The sequence below is a fragment of the Volvox carteri genome (genome assembly GCF_000143455.1).
Source record: "Volvox carteri f. nagariensis unplaced genomic scaffold VOLCAscaffold_36, whole genome shotgun sequence".
NCBI classification, from domain to species: domain Eukaryota; kingdom Viridiplantae; phylum Chlorophyta; class Chlorophyceae; order Chlamydomonadales; family Volvocaceae; genus Volvox; species Volvox carteri.
In genome coordinates, this window is record NW_003307579.1 from 535,050 (window position 1) to 557,512 (window position 22,463).

Consider the following 22,463-nt stretch of genomic DNA (forward strand, 5'->3'; position numbering starts at 1 on the left):
GACTCATAAGGCGTCGTGACAAAGCTCAAACCTGAAAGTGAGCCGGCGCTTGTTCATGGTAGTTCCTATCTAATAAACAATAAGCTCATCCAGTGAGGTTGGTGGCCTTCCACGTACAGTAACTTATGAAATGGTGGAAACTAGGGTTAAGGAGTCCATACGAAGCGAGGGCCCGAGCGCAGGGTATTGCATACGGTACCGTGTTCGATGCCTCGCGTTATGGACGCTGTCAGAAGAACAAGCTACATGAAGACGGCCCATGACAAGTAGAATGTCGACGAGCACCATAACCACTGCACAGCAGCCGTACCCGCTCAACGCTCGAAACGGCTTTGGTCCTCTGTCTACGAGTGGCCATCTCCTACCCAAATCTCCAACTCTTATAACTGTAAACTAAACCTAAGCACACTGTCAACACCCGCAAAGTCACTCAGCGGCAGGGCGCCACGCTCACTCTCCAGCGAGCATGTTGGCCAGCAAACCTTAAAGCCCCGAGATTGCTTCCCCACCCGCCCCGGCGCCTCGGCATTGTCTCTCGTCATTACGGCGTAACATGGGACATACAAGAGGTTTGGAGCCAAAATTAGTTGGGATCAGTGGGTGGGGCGCGCGGCCACCACCATCCTTATATGCGCGCGCAAGCAGATAACCATAGGACACGTCACCTGTGCTCGTCCGATAACCCCCTCTTGAGCCCTATGAGCCTTTCAAGGGCTTTTCAACGCGATTTCGATATGTCCCAGTATAGCGGGTGCCCCAATGCCGGGATCCAACCTCTCGGGTTTCAACAACGCGGCGGCGGTTCCCGTGGCCCACTCAGCAACCACCTCTTCCAGACACTTCGCAACTATCCGGCGCGACGCTCGCCCCAAGACGATTTCTTCTCCCACGGATACCCACACACTATCATTCCCACCGTTCCTATCATATTCACGTGCATGCCCAACCCACGGCCGGTAAAGAAGTAAAACCCTTTCTTGTCCCCACACAGCCCCCACACGTATCCTGGGAACTGCGCGATCAGGTCCCAGCCAGCCACGCTTTGCTCACGTAAGTATCGTACACCTAACGCATATGGCGCCCGCCCTTTCATCTGTAAGGCCCTACATAACTGTCTACCTACCTACCTACCTATCTAGCTGCCTACTCCCGAGGGACATCCTCCACCATCACCTAACCGTTTCATAATCCCCCTCCCTCAGCCTTTCTCCCGCCCGGAGCGATAAATAGGATAAATTACAGGTCGGGTGGTGGGCAGATGGAAACCCCTCGCCAGCAGTCGGTCCAAACCCCAGACACCGGTGGGGGGAAACACCGAGGAGGCGAACCCGACCCCGCGGCAAGCTGGGGGCTGCCCCGCGCGAGTTCGGGTGAGGTAATTCGGGTTATGTGAGCACGGGAGGGCGGGGGATGTCAGGGGTTTGGGGCCCACGACACACCCATTCCGCCACCATCCCTACCACCATCGTGCACCGTGGCAGCCGCCGCTCCGCCTGCTGTACGTCATCGCTTGGCTGCGGATGACGACGCCCCGCCTGCCAGCACCGGGGGTGGCGATGTGGGGGAGGTCTCTCCCGGCAGGGGTAACGCGGCTATCGCTGCTGCGCTGGCCAGCCGTCCCTTGAGTCGTGCAAGTCGCTCGTTGAGGGGAGCCTGTGTAGGGGCCTGCATGATGAGGTTGATGGAGTCGGAGCGAGCGGCCCCGGTGCGGCTGGAGACCTCCGAGGAGTATTGCTGCGGGGCGAAGGGGGGGAAGGGGGGGAGGGGGGGGAGGAAACGGAAATGAGTATGTAGGGGGGCCGAGGCTGCAGAGAGATGTGACAAGGCAGGGATTAGCAGAACACAAAACCGTATAACAGGTGGCGGGAGTAGCTGGACAAGGGGAGCAGCGGAATCACTGTGGAATCGTTCCACCTTCAACAAGGAGTCCGAACGTGCACAGCTTATGAATGCCAGACGACGGTTCACCGCGACATACGAGCCCTTGGTTTAGGAAGTGAGCACGGTACCGTCTGTCCAGGGCTGGGGGGTGTGCACTGCTTTCCGAAGCCCTCCTCCCGCCTCACCTCACCGGCCTCAAGTCCCCCTTCCAAACTTACCGTCAGCGCCTCCAGGCCCTCATCTGAGTTCTCCAGCACAGAGCCCTCCGACACAATGGGGACCAACCCCGCAAACGGACTGCTCCCGAACCCATTGGCGCCATTCACGTCATGCGCCACCGTGTGCCGCCGCCGCCCGTGACCCCGACCATCACCACCGCCGCCACTGTCAATGCTGCCTAGCGCCGCACTGCTGACGGAGCCGATGCCGCTGAGCCGCTGTCCGCCGCTTAGCCCGCCGCCGCCGCCATTCTCCGAATCACGGCCGCCGCTGCCGCCGCCGCCGCCGCCGCCAGCGGCAGCAGCGACATTGCCGCGGGAAGGCACCCGCGCGATGGTGGTGCTACTAGCGCCGGCGACGGCAGCGGTAGCGGCGGCGGCTGCCGCTGCCATTGCCGGGTCATAGCTTGGCGTCGTAGCTAGGTCCCCCAGCTCACTGGGTGGCTTTGTCCGGTGCTGTCCGGCTCTCCGTCCGGACTTGATGTGCTCCATGCGGCTGGGTTGTGGCGGGGGCACCAGGGCCTCCTGCGGCTCAGAGCGCTTGGCACTTAGGGGGGCACCTGGGGGCCAAAAAAGGAGGACGAACAGAGAGGCGAGGAAGGGAGAAGAGGAACACGTGTGTGCGTATGGTATGTGTGCTTTAATGATCTGAGCCGCGAGATGTGTGTAGGTGGCTCCACTGCAAAAACAGCAGCGATGGATGGAAGGTACCCGAAAGAGGACTCCGCAATGGCAGCGGTAGCTGGGAGGTCTCCCGGGAGATGGGGGGCGTTGGAAGGGACCGTGCGAGCTCTTATCTCCCCCGGCCATCCCCTTCAATCCCACAGAAGTATTATATATCTCCAACTTTCAGGCGAGAAAGCAAAACGACAAGGGAGCGGGGGAAGGCAACGAGGGATAATCTACACCGCAGAGGAAGGCACACTGACATACACAGCGCGTCCTCCTTCCTGCCAACGCTAAGGTGATGCCAACTCCGCCGCACCCATGACGCACCCGGAATTCGCCGCCGGCCAGCACCCGGCGCCGCGGACGTCTGTGCCGGCGACCCGGACGCCGACGCGGCGCCGCCGGACAACGAGCTGCCCGCCGACGCCGGCCCCCCCGCAGCTGCCGCACTCCCGCTGGATTTCCCAGACGTCCCGCCGCTGGCGCTGTGTCCCTTGACCGACGACATGCCGCTAAGCCGTCGTACTGACGGCACCTGCGCTAACACCGCCGCCGCGGCATCCTCCCCTAAGCCGCTAACTTCCCGTGCAATGTGCACGTGTTGCTGTACTCGGTGCTCCGCCACCGCCGCCGCTGCTGTCCCGGCCGTCACCACTGACGTCTGGTATCCTAAACTGGGCCGGTGGGCGACGGAGCCGCGACCCCGCAATGGCGACTTGTCGGACCGTACGGATTTGCTGTCGTCGTCGGAGCCTGCGACGCCGTCGTCATCGGTCCCGTACGGCGACGCGTCAGCAGAGACCGACCGTGCATCGGCGGGGGGGAGACCAACGGCGGAGGGCGAGGAGGCGGGCCACGCGCGGTACCTGTGGAGGGGACGCGAGCGGGTAGCCACATTTAATTGTCTGACGGCTGGGAACAACAGGCGGCGGAAGGGTGTGAGAAGACGGGAGTGCGCCATCATGGCAGTGGTCAAGCGACACGGGTTTGGGCCCAAAGCACAGTCTCACTGCGAGACTGACTGACTGATTGACCTGTCTGGAGACAAGCAACAGAAGACCACGAGGAGGCGGGGGAAGAGCACCTGCGCGCACCAGCGTACCAGGCCCCCCCTGCCCGCCACCCACCCTGGCCACCCCACCCCCTCCGCCCACCTGAGCTGTCTCTCGCTGGCCCTCCTGCCCACCCCCACCGGGTGGCTGGTGGGCAGCTCGGGAGTCACCCGCAAGTCGGGAATGCCCATCTCCTCCTTGACAGCCTAACATAGTGGAGACGGGAGGTAGGGGGAGCCAGGGGGCCACGGGCGGAGAAGGTTGTGCTGAGTTACGTTGCACACGGTTGTTATACAGGTAGACGGATAGACATACGGACGACCGAATGGGCAGGAAGGCTAACTGGCTGGGGAGGACGGACGGATGGATGGATGGAAGGACGGATGGATGGATGGAAGGACGGATGGATGGATGGATGACGGCCTCTCCCTCACTCTATTTCCCCCCGTCTCTCTATTTATGCAGGTATACAGCCGCACCTTGAGCGCTTCCGACAGGGGCACCACTCCCACTGTGGGCGGCCCACCATCTCCCCCCTGCAGCCCGTCCATGATGATGCCCTCAGCTTTGGCAACAGCAATGACCCTGCCGAACAACAACAATAACAAAGCAGTAGCGGTAGCAGTGGCAGCAGTAAGCACCAGCGGCTCAACCTTCTGCGGCGGCATCAGCAACCCGAACCGGCGGCAGAGCAACCAGATTCCCACGTGCGAATAGCCTGTTAAGGTGTACATTAGTGTATCTCTCTGTGTGTGTCTGTGTGTGAGTGCAATCATGAGCATGAAGCACGCTGAAAGGGAATCTCATTGAGCCCTGCCCGCCCACAGCTGCCTTCTCTGCCAGACACGGACGCAGCCGTGGGGGCCCCCGAACGACACCTGAACTCTCTCTCCCCACCCCTCTCCTCCTCCCACTTACTTTTCCCGGGGCAACCCCGACTTGTCAATGATCTTCCACAGGTTGCCAATCACCTGCGCCGACATGGCGGTCGTGTGGAGACGGCCATTCGTGGACGCGTGGATCCGGGGTCAGTGAGGGAAGGCGAGATAGCGGAAAGAAAGCGGCGTAGGGTTGCGGCGGCTGGCTCTAGTACTCTACAATCCGACCACTACATGTACACAACGGATGGTGGAGGTCAGGCTTCGCAGCTGCCAGCCCCACAAGGCCTACAAGGGCCGGCAGCCATAAAATGCTCCCAGACCTCCAGCGTAACCCCTCCTCTCACGCACATTCTCACGCACATTCGCGGAGCTACAAGCACACACATACACATACAGACACACGCACATAGGGCACTCACTGCAGCCCACTCCACTCCATCAGGAACGAGCAACCCGAATAAGTCCTCCCGCCCGCGCGCCCGGCGTCTGGTGCTCCGTGTCCGCATCTCATGTTGCTCCCTGAGCCCTAAAACCCTTCACCCCTCGCCTCTCCCATCCCGACCCTCACCCAGCCCGCAGCACCGGGCTCCACCTGTCATTGACCCCCCGGTTCCCCCACCTGACGTTGCTCCCCGATGATCTGATCCCGCACCGCCATTTGGAATTTGAGCTCCTGTAGGTGCAGGGCCTGGAAGGGGGGAAGAAAGGGATGAAAGGGGAGGGAAGGGGGGGAAAGACGAACCACGAAGGGAAGGGGGGGAAAGGGGGGAAGATAAATACCATTTGAAGCGGTTGCTCTGTGTATGCTTTTTAGTGTGGCAGCGAGAAGGATGGGATGGGCAAGGAGCCACGCGGCCGCGGAAAGCCAAGGTAGGGGAGCATGGGCTGGGACTTGGATTCCCAACCCCTTTTCCCGTATTCCTTGGCATTTACCTTACCAGTATTCCCTATTGTCAAACATACGTCTCACTGGTCAAGCCCCGCCTGGCTCGCTCACCTGCAACCTGAAGGTGGACAGCAAGTTCAGGAACGCCGCAGACTGGTTGGAGTCCACAATGGCCTGCAAGGGACGGAGGTGGAGGTGGAGGAGGTGGAGGTGGAGGAGGCGGTTGGGAAGGGAAGTGGGGAAGTCACGAATGGAGGGGGAATATGGGGGGACATGGGAAATGGGGGCAGGGTTGAAGGGCGAGAGTGGAGCGCCGAAGCCTCGCCGCCAATCAGGTGGTTACCTTTTCCCTGTGGCGCTCAGAGCTGCCGCACTAAGCCGGCTAACACTGCTCCCTCTTTGTCTCAGCAGGGCATTCCAATGTGGGGAGGTGCGGTGAAAAGAGGTGTGTGAGCATCGGCCATCTAAGAAGGCGCCGTTCCAAAGGGCAAGAGTGCGAATCCCGCGGAGGAGAAAGGGAGTGAGTGAGGCAGAATGAGGGAGAGTGAGGTAAGCAGCGAGTGCGAGCACGGGAAGGAAAGCTCCCCTCCCCCATCCCGCCCTCCTCGTCACTACCTGCCCACCCCTACCTGCACCCGGGCCTGGATATCCTTCCTCGTCATCTCGTTGGCGGTGATCTCGCTCTTGTACCGCTCCCGCTCCCGGTCATTCTCGCGGGTGGCCTGGAGGCAGCAGCGGCAGCAGACACGTCAGTAGCAGCCGAGACGCGGCCACGAAAACGGGGGATCTAAATGGGATGTGGAGGCAAGAGGGCAAAAGGATCACACACAGCAACACGACCGGGGACGGCGCATGCGTACGAGCACCGAGCACCCGGGGCCTCCATTCCCACCACCACCCCATAGCGCCGTGTGCGTTATGCCGCTTGCGACCGTTACCTGCCATCCCACCCTCCACCCACCAAACAATAACCAACCAAACCAACCGTTCGTTCACGCGCTGTACTTGGGCCCTCCTCTCCCCTTCCTGCACCCCTGCTCTGTGCCATATTCTCCTCAATACCTCCCCCTGCTATGACCGATGCGATACGGGGCGTGAAAGCGCGTGCTACGAATTCGCACGCACGCAAACGTAGGTGTGTTTGCGCGTGTATCCACGTCAGGGTGGTGGGAACGCCAGCCCCGTGCTTTCAGCTGAGTGTGTCCGGGAAACCCTCACCTCGAGCACCTCCGCCCTCCGCTCCCGGGCCTCAGTGATGTCCCGTGCACTGCCCTTGCCTGAGCAGGAAACAACGGGACACAGCAGAGGGCAGTACGGGCCGTCATCAGGCGGCAAAGGAGACCACAACCGGTAACGGTACGGAGGGGTGGGCAAGCCCCAGGCGGGATGGAGAAAGGGACCAGGACGGAGAAAGGATCAGAAAACGGGGGCATATCAGCAGTGCCAAACATGTGTAGGCGACTGGTGTTGGTCATGACGTCAGTGATGGTAATGGTGGCGGTGGTTAGGTCATGAGCGCATATGGCATGCGGGCAGGGACGGGAGTTGGTTTGTCCTCCCCTCCCGTCCCTCCGTCCCTCCGTTACGTTTGGTTTCATTCCTTGTGCCCCTCGCCTTTCCATTTCCGTTTGCACCCTAACCAAGCCTAATCACACACACGCAGACATACACAGCCCCCCACACCCCTTCACTCACCCGAGTCCAGGAACTCCTCCAGCTGCCCCAGCTCGTGCTTGTTGTACAGGTTGGCGTCCTCGATTTCGAACAGCGCCTTCTGCAGGTTGATGCGCTCCTCGATGTTGTCGTTCATCTCCTCAACAAGCCTGTCAAGACAGACAACAGCAAGGGAAAGCATTCGGAGCTGATCAACATGAACCAGCAGTACGCCGCCAACGCTCCTGCCGTACCGCAACTACACGCGCGCACATGGTAGTGGTGACGTAACCCAGTGCTCCGTGGTCATAGGAATTTCAGGGTTGACAGGTTGCGGTAGCTCCAACAACATAGTTTGGGCAGTTACTGGCCGATGAACTCCTCGCCTTCGTCCCAGCTGGACTGTTCCCTCGCACCTTCCCTCCCACCCTCCCTCCCTCCCCACTCACTTCCCGATGAGCGCCAGCAGGTCCTCCTCGCTCGTGCGGGGTTTAGACACCCCGGGGGGCCGGGCAGCCTCGCGCTCGATGAGCTGGGCCCTGAGGATCAGGAGGGTAGAGGGTAGGTATATGGGCGGTGTATGGTGTATGGAAAGAATGAAAGATTATTGGGCGCGGAGGTGGTGCTACTGTGTCTCTCTATGTTCGCCATCCTGGGCCGAGTTATGGCCCATTCTACCATCCACCCGCACGCACCCAAAAGGAAGCCCTCCTCTGGACCTCCATTTATACCCACCCGTGTCCCCAACCCGACCTTCTGCGCCCTCGCCCTTTCCCCGTTCCCACGCCTTTCCAGACGACGCCTTAGGTCCGCATTCATTTATCTTCTCCTTCTGCTCCCCTCTCTCCCCGTCTCTCTCCACCCACATCCAAGCTTGCTTCCCCGCATGCCCCTCCTCCTGGACGGCAATTCCTCCTTTTCTTTCCCGCGGCCCCAACCCCATATTCCTTCCCTCTCCCTCTCTCCCCATTACCGTCCCCCTCCCCCGGAGGCCCACCTGAGGTCCTGCACCTCGCTCTGCAGGTTGTCGATGATGCGCTGGTAGTCGGCCACGTGCGACTCCACGGTGCCCACGTTCTGCACCACATGCGTCTTGATTTCCTTGGCCCGGTCCGCATACTTGAGTGTGTTGATGGAGTGGTGGTACTGGTCGGAGCTGCCCGACACGGTGGCGACCATGGCGGTGCGGGAATTGCCACTCAGACCATCCTGAAAGTGAGGTGGGGATGGAAGGACGTGTTGGTGGGAGGAGCAGGCGTGAGAAGCAGGCAGCAGCAGCAGCAGCAGCAGGCGGAACGGAGAGACATGTTTTTTAAGGAAGGGGGAGAAGGGGAGTGAAACGAGGAGGGCGGCCCAGTTGCGGTGGATTTGGGGGATCGGGGCGCCCAAAGAAAGGAAAGCTGGTTCAGGGTCAAGTGTGTCAACATTCCGTCACCGTTCCCCGGGCCCCGCCATGCGCCTGACCTTGAGCAGTCGCGTCAGCTTGCTGTTCCGGTACGGCACGTACGACGCTGCCGACTTGCCGCTGTTGGCCTTCCCTAGCGCATTGATGCAGTTGGCCAGCGCCAGCAGCGATCGGTTGATGTTGGCACCGTCTCGCAGCTTCTGTCCCGCGTTGTTGGTTTCCGCAGCTCGCTCGGAGCCCGCCAGGTCCACTAGGGATAATTTGCCTCGCAGCTGCGTCACCTGCAGAAACCCGGAAGATGAGGAGGAGGGGGATGAACAAGAACAAGAAGGAGCAACAATGGTTGACTGTCCAGCGCACAAGACAGGCCCTAAAATTACGTCCCACAACAGAGCGGCACAAACGATGCCCGGCATCCAACTAAAAAATAAAACTTCCCACTGCACACCTTGTAATGGTTCTTCGGAGTGCGCTTGACAGTAATCTCCAGCACCTGCACAGATGGAGGAACGTGCCCTGCGGAATTAACAAGAGGAAACGGGGCAGATACGCAAAATCCGGCACACCCATCCACACCCCGCGGACGTGCTAGGGACCCAGCCCGGTTAGGTCCAACTCGGCTCATTCCGGCTCGAATCAGCACCACCAGCGCAATCATACGGGGAACCCCTGCGCCTATGCCCTCCAGCGCCGCCGGAGAGGGTTTTCCCCGGTGTCCTCCTCACCGCGTGCGATCGCGAGGATGATGCGTTGGCGTCCGTGGCCTCCGTCTTACGCCTCCGGTTGCCCTCCTCCAGCAGAGTCTGACCGAGTAAGGGTTGCAAAATAAGGGAGGCAAGGGAAGGAGGGAAAGCGAGGTGTTAGGACCAGGTGATGCAAGCGGGGAGGGGTGGGGTAGGAACATTTCGGACGCCCGAACATAGCAGCGTGGCTTCCTAGGGAGTGGGTCGCCCTTTCGCGGTCCCCCAGCTTAAGCCTAATTCCTGCCTCGCAACCCTTGGGCCACCAAGTAGTGTGTACCCAGGAAGCAATTCACACCAGGGGAATGCCCGATTGGGGGAGGGCATCAGCAGGTTGCCAACCCCAGGGTTGGTTGGTGGGTTAGGAAAGGGGATCGACGGACAGGCGCGGCAGGTCACAGGGGGCCCGGCAAGGTAGGAAGCTTACGACTAACGCACCATGATCTCCGCTGCCGACGTAACAGTAATGTGTTTCAGCCCCGCCACCACCACCCCCAGCTCGGGGTCCTCCCGCAGCTCCAGGGGGGAGGAGCTCTTCACAAGCAGATCGTAGATAATCTGTAAGACCACCGTGACCACCACCACCACCACCACCACAAGCAACAGAATGAATCGCACCAAAGCGGGTGGGTCAGAGCAAGGCAAATGAGAGCGCAGGAACAGGGAAAGGACAGCGAGGGGGGTGTAACGGATACGGGTAGACAATGTGTTCCATCGCCCTCCAGAGCACCCTCCATCTGCAACAGTCACCCTACCAAACCCACCGACACACACATGCTTCCGTTCAACATCCTCTTGGCATTTCAAGCTACGTCTACAGCAGCTTTTACTGGAAAGGGCTCATTGCACTTCGCTGGTGACTACGGAGCTCAAGTTACTAGTACATCTCGGCCTGTTACCGTATCGCGGCTCAGAGTATTTAAAAAACACGTCACAGTCCGCACCCTCCCCCCTTTTCCGGTCCTGTACCTCGTTGTAGACCTCCAGGTATGAGCAGGTAACACAGAAGTCCTCATCCCGGTGGGAGGTGTCCCGGTCAGCAAATATCTTCTCAAGGCACAACACCATCAGGCCTACAGGGAAAGGGATGGGGAGGGCGACGAGGGTTAGGGCGACGAGGGTTAGGAAGTATGTGCATTCATTCGACGGACTCATCAGACGGAAGCATCACCTGCCAAGAGGAGGGAAGGCGGAAATACTGCCAAATGCGTGCAGGAATGTACATGAGAGGGAATACGGAGATAAGGAGAAGCACATGGTATATGGCACGGGGCGGGCGTGCTTGTGGCAACAGTGCAAGAGCTTGCCACGTGGCAGCGGGTGGTATCTCCTCCTATGAGCTTCAAGCACCGCCGGCATTCTTCTTCCCAACCACACAGCAGCCTGCCTCGGTCCCAGTCGCCTTGTCAGCAGCCTTTCCTTTCCTCTTCCCCGTCTCGACCCATGAGGCAGATGTGCCCCGCACCCCCACCTGCCCATGTGGCCCGGTCCCGCAGCTCCCCACCCCCAAGGCCTACCCCCCACATTCCCTGTCCCGTTACAGGCCCCAGCCCCCTCGTAGCCCCCTCCCGCTCTGGGGTTTAGCCCACCTGGGTCCTGCTGGGTGCCCACCATCGTGTAGGTCTTGCCGCTGCCAGTGGCACCGTAAGCTGCGACAGGAGGAGGGGGTTTTGGGGCCCACACGGCACACGGCAACGGAAACCAGGTAACGACGCGGCCTCACGGTTGATGTCGGCCTATGTGGCCGCAAGCAGGACAAGCCGTCACCCGGCGGTGGGTGGTGAGGGAAAAAGGGGAGCGGAGTAGAGTGGGGAAAAGGTGACAGGTGCATGACGTTCTTTGGGCCCCACGTCGCGCCTCAACGTGGCGGGATAGGAGGCTGCAACCGCATCAGCCGGCCCGGTCACGCGCCGGCAGGTGCTTTACCGAACCCCACCCCCGGGCCCTGCTCACCAAATACTGTGGTGTTGATTCCCTGCAACACGCCACCGATCAATTCCCGCACAGTGCCGTTGTACACGTCGCGATTGGTGGCCTGTACTCACATACGGCAGCGGACACCAGGCTCACCACAAAACGGTCTGGCAGTGGCGTGGTACGGCATGGCAAAGGCCCCAAAACGGTTTCATAACACAGAGCCCTGTACCTACAGCTCTCATACACCGCGTCCATCCCCAACTTGTTTTCGCACGCGCAAGAAGGGCCGTGTGCTCGGCCGGACTCCTCGAAGTCCCGCGCGATATCATGTTGCACAACTTTTCTTCCCTCCTCACCACCACGTTCACCTTTCCAACGATCCAATAACTCGCACGGTCGCAGGGGTTCCCCAGGCGGCCAGGGCCCCAGCGGGTGCCTGCCTGCTCTACCCGGTGCGGCCGCCTGCTTTCTCGCATCTATCGCCCCAACCCCCGTCCCTAAGGACCCCTCGACTGTTACCAAGAGCTTAGCCAAGGCCCGGGCCGGGATTTGGGATTTGAGCCAAGCTCAGCCGCTGTAGTTTGTGCGCTACACTTGGCCCGCTCGTTCCCCACCACGGCCCGTTCCTCCCCCGCACTCACCGAGGTTCCAAAGGCGATGTCAAATGTGTACCGCTTCTCCTTGGTCCGGTTCTGGACCTGGTCCAAATAATCCTAAGAGGGGCAGAAGGGGGTGAGAGGGGGGACTTACATGCAAAGTCCAAAAAACCAACAACTGAGGGAAGGGAAGGGCAGCCAGCCGGCCGAATGGCGAATAGAGATTAGGTTGGGGTGGGGGTTCAGGTGAGAACGTAAGCGCCCTTGGCTTGCGGCAAGACCATATGCGAATGACCAAACTACGACGTTGCCTGACAGGGGCCGAACATCCCACGTGTGGTGATGGTGTGGTGATGGCGCGGACATACAGAAAGTACGGCCTTGTGCTGCCCCACGGGCCCCACGGTGCGGTGTTGCCATTTCCTACAAGATATGCAACTCACTCACACCCTGTCACGAAGCTCCTGCCAAAATAAACTACCTCTTGTCCATTCGCGGCCACCGCCATTACCACCACCACCACCTCCCGGTGCTGAACCCCGCTCCTGCCATCCGTTACCATCCAGCTGCCCAAGGCAGATGTCCAGCCGTCACGACTTACAAGGCGAGACCTAGCTCCTTGGCTCGCTCTTTTACACACACCCAAGCTAGCAGCTGCTTCCCTTTCGCCAACAGTGCGCCACAAAGCACGCGCCACCGCTTTACCCTCCTCCTTGCCCCTAGCCTACACTGCCAACCCTATGAAACCTGACCCTGTAACACTACAGCTCGTAGTGCTGCACTTCCTCCACTCCTGCTTGCTTGGACAGCAGCGGGTTAACGCCGCACTTCTCCAAACCTAAGTGTGGTACATGAACACCTCTTTAAGAGCTCTACAGACCCTACAGAGGATCCATAGGATGGGAGCCGGGCCACATGCGGTATACCGTTGCCCAATATTCCCGTTACCCCAGCCCCCAGCCCGTTGCGACAACGAGGCCATCCCACAAAAGTCAACACTGGCCGGCATTGCGTCCGGCATGACCCGGCACCGTATCTAAGTCCCACTCGGGAATCCAGTCCGTCGGGTCGGCCCAAGTCATGCCGCGGGGAAAATGCCGACCGATGCCAAGTAGATCCCCAATCACCCACTGCTCCGACACGCTTTCCGCACTCGCCTTGCCTGGAGCCTCATAAGGCCAGGCACACACAGCATCTCCAGCTCGACGCACTGTCCCGCTCGCCTCCTTAAGCTGACAAGACCTAGCTGTTACCTCCGACACCACTGCAGCAGGGCCAGCTGAAACCCGTGCGTAGACACATGCTCGCCATAGCTGCGCCTGGGCCCTCAGCCGCAACCCCAGCACCTGCCCAGTGCAGGCCGGGGTAGCGCCCCCTTACCTTACCCACGCCGTCACGTACCCTGATGACCACCATCTCCCCCACCGCTTGGCCCCACCCATCAGGCTCCACCCATGCGGCACACGGGGGCTCACCCAACAGCCAACACACCCGCAGATCCCCTCTTTTCACCAGCACCGCCACCTCACAACCAGGGCGACATGTATGTGCTTTGGCTGTTTGCTCCGCATTTCTCCTCCAGCTCCATTGCCGTGTGCCTCAGCGCCTGTACCCTGGCCCCCCCTCCCTCCGCTACCCCGTCAGCTGCCATACGCAAGAACGGCCTCCCCCAAATGGCACCATTGCCAATGCTGCATCGCCGCTGTCCCAGGTACTGCGCGAACTGAGAAGGGGTGGTTTTGCGTATGGCAGCTGGCGGCGTAGGGATATAGGCGCTGTGCTGCAGCCCTTTGTGACAGCCGGAGACGGCAATGGCACCTCTCCCATGGCGCCGGACACGATCAGTGCCTCTTAATCCTACCCACCTTGTTTTCATCGGGGTCCAGCACCACCACCACGCGTGAGTCCAGCACGCGGATGATGTCCCGCCGGCCGCCCCTTGCGATCTCCGCCCGCACGAGAGGCCGCACGCGGATGCCCACCGTGAGGGTGGCGGCCGTCGATGCGCTCACATACTGTCCAGAGGAGGGGTTGCATTAAGGTGATCGGGTTTGGAGGACGGGAAACCAGACAGGAACCGGACAGGAAACAGCTCTAGGTGTGAAGTGGGTGGATAGTGGCTGTTGGATTCTGGAAACAGGTTCGTGCGGCAGAGCTAGGAGTGTGGGAAGAATTGTATATGTTAGACCGGGATATGTGGGCCCAGGAGCAAGCACGAGATGGGGCGGAGGCCGAGGGAGGCGGGAGGGGAGGTCGTTGCCGGACGGAGGGGCTATGGTGGAGTCCTCAGCTGTTGTACGTACGGGTGGAAGTGAATCGTGCAACGGCCTGGGGTTATTATTTGCAACAGGCTTAGGATTTGAAGGTGCGACGATGGGTAGCCCAGCCAGGCCAATACGAAGGCCTTCCTAGGCTTCTGACACGACCATCTATACATTCATCCTAATAAGAGGTATATGCTAAGGTCAAAGCGTTCAGTTTCATCCTCATAAACTTGCTTTCGCCTTCCCGACTCCTCAGAAAAGAGCGTGCCCGCGAAGACCCTAGCGTCCTATGAAAGAAAGCATCGTACAACATGGGGCTGTCTTTATGGCCACTAGCAAGAATGTTAAGGAGAATTCGCTGCAGACTGCCGGAACCCCACTCCGGCACGCACAGGCGGCCCAATTGGCATGTTCGAATAGTGTTGACTTTAACACCCATCGCGGCCCCCTCGCGGGCTCACCCGTGAAGCATCCACTACGCTGCTGAGCTTAACAGGCGCCTTGCTTTCGCGAGCCATTTTGCCAGCGGCCCTGCTGTGCTGTGGCTCCTCGTCTGCTGGGCCGTGGCTCCCAAGCACTTGAAGGCTAACCCATAGGATGGCTTTCCAAACAAAAGTCAATAACTTTACGGAGGATTTGTGAAAGTCAAGTCTTGTTAGGCCGCAAACATCAGCTTCTCTCCTTAGGACAACTTATCAAGTAGTAACCCAATTTGCGCAGCTGTGCAAACGTTACCAGACTCGAGCCCGTGGACGTGAGTTTGCAGGATGTACGGCAATTTTAGAAGAATGCAGTGTCCAGTGAGGAAATGTGTAGCTCACATTGTTCAGGCATTGGTCAAGAGGGTTTCTGCAGTTGGTGTAGCCAGCCATTACTCATAAACTTTTGCAAGATGTATGCAAACCTGGCCAGTACGAAGCACTCAGGTTACCGTGCTCCGTGCACGCGTCGTGTAAAATTGATTAAGCAGTGTCAGGTATTTAGGGATTATTTGCCACAATCATATAGCTCGCTGAACCTTGGCGCGTGTGGAAGCCTTGACCGAGGGGTGATTATCTTTTGGGACACTGTCTTCTTTGGTCAGAAATGCCTTTGGATCTATATACTTTAAATACGCGTCGTGTATCTTAAGCCAGCTCCCTGAAGCGCCCCGGCGAGTCCATAGATTTAGGCGTTGGCTTGTTACAGTGTCCCACATCGGCATCATGTCACACACAAAGGCGCATTGTTGCCTTACCTTTAAGGTGGCGGCCTTTCAATGCGATGGCACCGATAGACCATGGCGCGACTCTGTGTGCGGTGTGTTTCCGTTTGGCGCCCCCCCAATCTAGGGTGCCATATAAAGGAGAGTGTTGAACTATCCATGCGACATGTTCCCACGCCACATCCTCAATTGCCAAGACGCCGACCCGCACGGCAAACGCGAGCGCCGGCCGCAGCGTTGCTTGCTCCCGGACCAGCGAGGGCACGAAATCAAAAAACCGTTCAAATCGAAGAACGAGGATCAACCATGCAGACTGCTCCCGACAACCCGAAATTGTCATCGATGGCCGCCTCTCCGCTGGCGACACAAATGCTGTTGTGCCGCAAGACTGGATCGTGACAAAAATGGAGGATTGCTGGAGGCCCGTTCTGTGCCTGGTCATCGACAGGTCTATTGATTCCTCCGTTAACTAGCCGTTAACGCAACACCGCAGACCTTACAAAACTCCAGCTCCAGAACCAATCTCTGGTTAGCTGGACATCTCTGGAGCATAAGGATCTGCAATCCCACCGCTACTACAACATCGCAAAGAGCCATGGCACGCCAACTTACGAAGGAACCAAACATACACCCAGCTCGCAAACGATACTCAAGAACGATACTCAAAGCCTTAGAAACAGGCAAACGGGAAGCGTTGCCTTACACACACTAAGGAACAAACAGAACTAACAGAGGCGAGATGTTCCAATCCGTCGCCTCAAGATCTCTGGTACTGCGTTTTGATGGGACGCTCGTCAAGCATTCACCCAAGTTTCTTGCGCTGCTCCAAAACTTGAGAGAGCGCCCGGCGCTGTCATTGGTGTACACGCGCATCCGTCGTGCCGAAGGCGTTGCTCTGCTAAGCGCGGTGCTGGATGCGAACGGGTGGCGAGAGTTCCGACTCGTCCGGAACCAAAAGGCCAACGCATCGCCGTGGGTGTACGACGACAGGGACTTTCCTTTGAATGAATCTCAAAATGAATCTCATAATGAATCTCAAAATGAATCTCAATTAGTCGACTATCAGCCCCAGTACATGGTCCTGCGCACGAGGAGGACTCGGAGTACAACCGACTCTTGATTAACATTTTCAATAGTGAACTGAACAAAGTGCCCCGTGCGACACGCGAGAGCTTGCCGCGCCGGAATGAGAGCGTCATGAATAACCTATACGGAGATTTGGCGCGCGTCATGATCATTACAGCGTCGGGTGCGGAAGGCATCTCTTTGAAGAACGTGCGGCAAGTGCACATGCTGGAGAGTTTTTGGAACCACAACCGTCTTGATCAGGTCATAGGGCGTGCCGTGCGTGCAAAGTCGCACGTGGCGCTGCCGCCTGAAGAAAGACACGTGGACGTGTATTTGTACCTGGTGAACCTCACAGACACACAGCGCCATGACCGAGTTATCATGAGAGACGACAAGGGCCTGACATCGGACCAATTCGTTCACTCCATCGCCCTGAAGGAAAAAACACTCACTGACCAGGTCCTTTCTGTCATGAAGGCGGCGTCTGTCGACTGCAGACTCTACGACGATTCCACATCGTGCTTTGACTTGCCCAAAAATCTGCCCTGAATAGCGCCTATCGCACAATTGTGTTTCACAAGGACATGGACGATGACACGTATGCCAAACACGTTTCCAAGCTAGTTGTCGTACAGATTGATGACAAAAAGTATTACATGGATCGCAAACACTGGGGTCCTGGTGAAGCAGCTGCCCGCGTTCGCAAAGTATGTATAGTTATGGAAGGTGCCGAAGTACGTCGGTGAAACAGAATGTGGCCGGATTGGAGAGAAGAGTGCAGCAGTATATTGTGAGTGTTGTAGTATATTGCAAGCTACGTTCTTTGCTTTCGGTGCTTTCAGTTACGGCAAAGCAGCCACCCAAATTTCCGGCCTGCATACCGCGTGCGAGTGTGGCCAACATGCCCTCCTCCGCAACGCGCTGGCACACCGCGGCCTTTCGCCAAAAAAATGACATACACTTGTACACGCGCATTTTGAGAATCGCACGCGCGCATCCGCGCGTTAAAATTCGCTCCTGGCTTTGGGCGTCTTGTACGGCCCGTTTATTCGGCACAGTACGACCGGACACGATTGTGCGAGAGGCTGCTTAAAGGAGGCAAACTGTATGATTACGAACGGCTCAAACAGCACAACGAACTTGTTCTTGTAGGCAGCGTGTGACGAAGATATGTCAACATCGCTATATATATGTATATATATATGTATATGTATATGTATATGTATATGTATATGTATATGTATATGTATATGTATATGTATATGTATATGTATATGTATATGTATATGTATATGTATATGTATATGTATATGTATATGTATATGTATATGTATATGTATATGTATATATATGTATATGTATATATGTATATATATACATATATATGTATATATATGTATATGTATATGTATATGTATATGTATATGTATATGTATATGTATATGTATATATATATATGTATATATACCCTATATGTATATATATGTATATATATGTATATATATATATATACCCTATATGTATATATATATATGTATATATGTATATATATGTATATATATATGTATATATGTATATATATGTATATATATATATATACCCTATATGTATATACATATATATATATATACAACGAGCCAGGACCCTCCCCCCTGGCCGCTCATCGTCCTCTACGATCCACCGTCCCACACTCCCTTCACTCTCGCCACTTCGTCCACCGCCTCCCTACCTACTTCGTCGTCCCCGTCAACTACTTCGTCGTCTTCGTCGCCTCTTATCTCGTCGTCTCCGTCGCCTCTTATCTCGTCACCTTCGTCGCCTCTTATCTCGTCGTCTCCGTCGCCTCTCATCTCGTCACCTTCGTCGCCTCTTGTTTCGTCACCTCCGTCTACAACTACTTCGTCGTCCTCGTCCTCGCCTATTTCGTCGCCTCCGTCTACACCTTCATCGTCGTCTTCGTCCTCTCTTATTTCGTCGTCTCCGTCTACTACTACTTTGCCCTCTCCTATTGCGTCACCTCCGTCTTCAACTGCTTCGCCGTCTCCACTTACCACCACCTCCCATGTCCGACAACTTACCCACCGTTTCTCCACTCCGAACCCACGCACACACCCAACCGCGGAACAGCCTCCGCCGTCCCGTTCCAACGTCGCCCGTCTCATCGCCCGCTTCTCTCCCTCGCCACCAGCCCCACAACCCTCTACGACCGTTACACCGTCACCCCCCCCTACCCCGCAAATAACCACCCTTACATCCACCCCACCTCCGCGCGTCTCCTTCGCTTCTCCCCTCGTCTCTCCGTCCACTCCCGCCAGTACCACTCCCCCTGCCCCTCCCCGCCCCCATCCCCTCCCTCGTCCAGCACTTAAGCAGCACAACCGTCTTCACCAACCTCCATTACCACCTGTCGACGAAAACACACCCACCTCACGGGTCCCTATACCCCCTGTTCTCGGCCGCCTGACTGCCGCCGACCTCTCCTCCACACTCATCGTCTTCAACGCCGACATTGCTGGACGCCCCGCCCGAATCCTCCTTGACTCCGGCGCCTCACGCAACTTTATAGCCAACGATTTCATTAACCGCTCCCACCTCCGTCCCGCCAATCTTCCACCGTCTCAAGCCTTCCGAGTCCGCCTCGCCAACGGACATCTCGCCCTCTCTTCCGCCGCCCTTACCAACGTCCATCTCACCATCCAATCCCACCACGAGCGTACCACCTTCTACGCCTTAGACCTGGACGGGTACGACGCCATCCTTGGTAAGCCCTGGTTAACCCAGCACAACCCCACCATCGACTGGCAGAACAACACCGTCACGATAGGCAGCACAACCCTTTCTGGCTCTCCCTACCTTCCCTCCACGTTCGCCATCGAATTCGTCTCCGCCGCCCGCATGCAGAAATGCATTCGCCAAGCCAGTGCCCGCCCACCACCACCCACCGCCTCCAATCCCCGAAAACGTGGCCCCTTCGTTCAACCCCCACCAGTCTACCTCGGCATCCTTCGTCCCCTTGACGACCCAGAAATTGATCCCGAAGCCCCACCCCAGCCCAACGTCCCCATACCGCCGGCACCGCCTCCTCTCCAATCCATCCTCGAGCGATATTCCGCTGTCTTCTCCGAACCCACGGGTCTTCCACCATCCCGCCCTTGTGACCACCGCATTCCCCTCGACCCCGACGCCCAACCGCCGAAGCAACGTGAGTACCGAATGTCACCGGCGGAACTCCAAGAGCTGGAACGACAGCTCAAGGACTACCTCGACCGTGGCTGGATTCGCCCGTCCACATCACCTTTTGGCGCTCCAATCCTGTTCGCCCGCAAACCCGGCGGCAACGGACTACGCCTCTGTGTCGACTTTCGTGCAATCAACCAGCTCACCGTCAAAAACGCGTACCCGTTGCCACGTGTGGACGAGCTCCTAGACCAGCTGTACGGCGCAGCCTACTTCACCAAGCTAGATCTCTGGTCGGGCTACCACCAAGTTCGTGTGCACGAACCCGACGTGCATAAAACAGCTTTCCGATGTAAGTATGGGCTGTACGAATGGCTAGTCCTCCCCTTCGGCCTTACAGGCGCTCCGGCTACATTTATGTCCCTCATGAACGACGTCCTCCGCCCCTTCCGCAACAAATGTGCGGTCGTGTACCTCGACGACGTCCTCATTTACTCACGCACCTTCGAAGACCATTGCCGCGACGTGGAAGCTGTCCTCCGCACCTTGCAGAACCACCACCTCCACGTCCGCCGCACAAAATGTTCCTTCGCCCAGCCGTCAACGAAATTCTGCGGCTTCATCATTTCCCGCGACGGCATCACCACAGATCCCGACAAACTCGCAGCTCTCAACCATTTCCCCATTCCCTCCACCATCACCGACGTCCGAGCCTTCTTGGGTTTCACAGGCTTCTACCGCCGTTTCATCAAGGACTACGCCCGCATCGCCCACCCTCTCACCGCGCTTACCAAAACCACCCAGCCCTTTCCTAAGACTTTACCGCCCGACGCCGTCGCCGCCTTCCATGCCCTTCGTAAAGCACTCACCTCCGCCCCCGCCCTCATCATCCCACAAACGGGCCCCTCAGCCACCTTCACCCTTTATACCGACGCCTCCATCCTCGGCATTGGCGCTGTGCTCCTCCAAGAACGCAACGGCGCCCTACATCCCGTGGCGTTCGAGTCCCGCAAGCTCAGCCGTCATGAAGCCAACTACCCCATCCACGAGCTGGAGTTGCTTGCTGTCGTACACGCAGTGCGTAAGTTTCGGTGCTATCTCGAAGGCTGCCCCTTCACGCTCTGCACAGACCACGACACCCTGCAACGCTTCTTCACACAGAAGGACCTATCTCGTCGTCAAGCCCGTTGGGCTCAGCTCCTCGCCCCATTCCAAGGCTACATCACAATCACCTATCGCCCCGGCCCGCAAAACCTGGCCGACGCCCTCTCCCGCTTTCCCGTCAGTCCAGCCCCCAACCCAGAGCCCTCCGACCCCAGCCCCTCACTACCCACTGCATCAGCAGAAACACTAACCTCCATTGCAACTCCATCGCCTCCCCCACTTTGGCCCTCCACTTCCCCACCCGTCGACGTCGCTGCCAACCATGCCCTCCATCACGCTTGTTCTACCATCGCAGCTCACGTCGTACCAGACCCCAGCCTTGCTGACGACATCCGTTTCGGTTACGCCGCCGACCCCATGTACTCCGATCCAACCACCACCAAACCGTACCTCCAACACTCCCCAGACGGTTTTTTCTATTTCGCCAACCGCATCGCCGTCCCTAACATCCCATCCTTACGCCGACGCCTACTTCACGAGTTCCACGATGCTACTTACTCTGGTCACCCCGGCTTCCGTCGCACCCTCGCGGCGATATCCACCCGCTACTGGTGGCCTCACATGGCCCGCACCGTCAAAGCCTACGTCAAGTCCTGCCCCATTTGTCAACGCACCAAGCCATCCACCCAGCCTCCACCTGGCCTCCTCCACCCGCTGCCTACACCCACCCAACCATGGACACACGTGTCTCTGGACTTCATCACTGACCTGCCGCCCTCTAAAGGTTTGGACGGTCGCACCTACACCGCAATCCTCACCTTCGTCGATATGTTCACCAAGCAAGCCCACTTCGCACTCACCAACAAGACCACCACTGCCCACGACACCGCCCTACTCTTTCTCACCCACGTCTACCGTCTACACGGTCTTCCGACAACCCTCGTCTCAGACCGAGATTCCCGCTTCATGTCTGACGTCTGGCGCACCTTCTGGGAGCACCTTGGCACGTCCCTTAACATCTCCTCCGCCTACCACCCACAAACCGACGGTCAAACCGAGAGAACACATCGCACTATTGAGCAGATCCTCCGCGCTTACATCCAACCTATGCAGGACAACTGGGCATCATACCTTCCGATTGCAGAAGCAGCATACAACAACGCCACCCACGCAAGCACCGGCATGACACCATTTTACGCCAATCACGGCTACCACCCGCGCACTCCCATCTCCCTCCACGGCCCCCAAGCCGCTCCACCTTCCTCACACCCGCAGGCCACCGAGCTACAGCAGCGTATGAAGGACATCCATGCCACCATCAACCGCGAAATCCAAGCCGCCAAAACCCGCTACACTGCCGCAGCTAACCAGCATCGTCGCTCCATCACCTTCAAAGTTGGCGATCGCGTCCGACTGTCCACAGAGCACCTCACCCTACCTACCTACCCCTCCCCAAAACTCCGCCCTCGCTACCTCGGCCCCTTCCTCATCTCCTCCGTCATTTCTCCAGTTGCATACCGCCTCCACCTTCCAGCCTCCCTCGGCCGCTTGCATCCAGTATTCCACATCAGCCGCCTTCTTCCCTGGACCGACAACGATCCAGCGCTCTTTCCCGGCCGCCCACCACCTCCACCTGCAGCCCCTACCGCACTTGAATCCCCGTATGACAGTGCAGATACCGTGGTTACAGCTGTTCGCCTAGGGTACAACAAGCGCGCACGCCCGTCCGTCATGTTCCTCGTGCAGTG

The 22,463-nt window shown here is 58.1% G+C and overlaps 2 protein-coding genes across 2 annotated transcripts; one reads left to right on the plus strand and one right to left on the minus strand.

Moving 5' to 3' along the window:
- Nucleotides 1-8,209: 8,209 nt before the first annotated feature.
- VOLCADRAFT_63825 (Kif19 type kinesin-like protein) lies at nucleotides 8,210-13,907 on the minus strand (the record flags this gene model as incomplete). The annotated part of the gene is made up of 10 exons (XM_002953484.1): nucleotides 8,210-8,449; nucleotides 8,705-8,926; nucleotides 9,094-9,138; nucleotides 9,371-9,448; nucleotides 9,824-9,943; nucleotides 10,355-10,458; nucleotides 10,975-11,034; nucleotides 11,339-11,420; nucleotides 11,944-12,015; nucleotides 13,764-13,907. Coding segments are annotated over 10 exons (1,167 nt in total), but the record flags the coding sequence as incomplete, so codon positions are not given.
- A 2,656-nt stretch (nucleotides 13,908-16,563) lies between these two features.
- VOLCADRAFT_94231 (uncharacterized protein) lies at nucleotides 16,564-16,983 on the plus strand (the record flags this gene model as incomplete). The annotated part of the gene is made up of 1 exon (XM_002953384.1): nucleotides 16,564-16,983. The coding sequence occupies one exon, from the start codon at nucleotides 16,564-16,566 to the stop codon at nucleotides 16,981-16,983; it is 420 nt and encodes a 139-aa protein (XP_002953430.1).
- Between the last annotated feature and the right edge of the window lie 5,480 nt (nucleotides 16,984-22,463).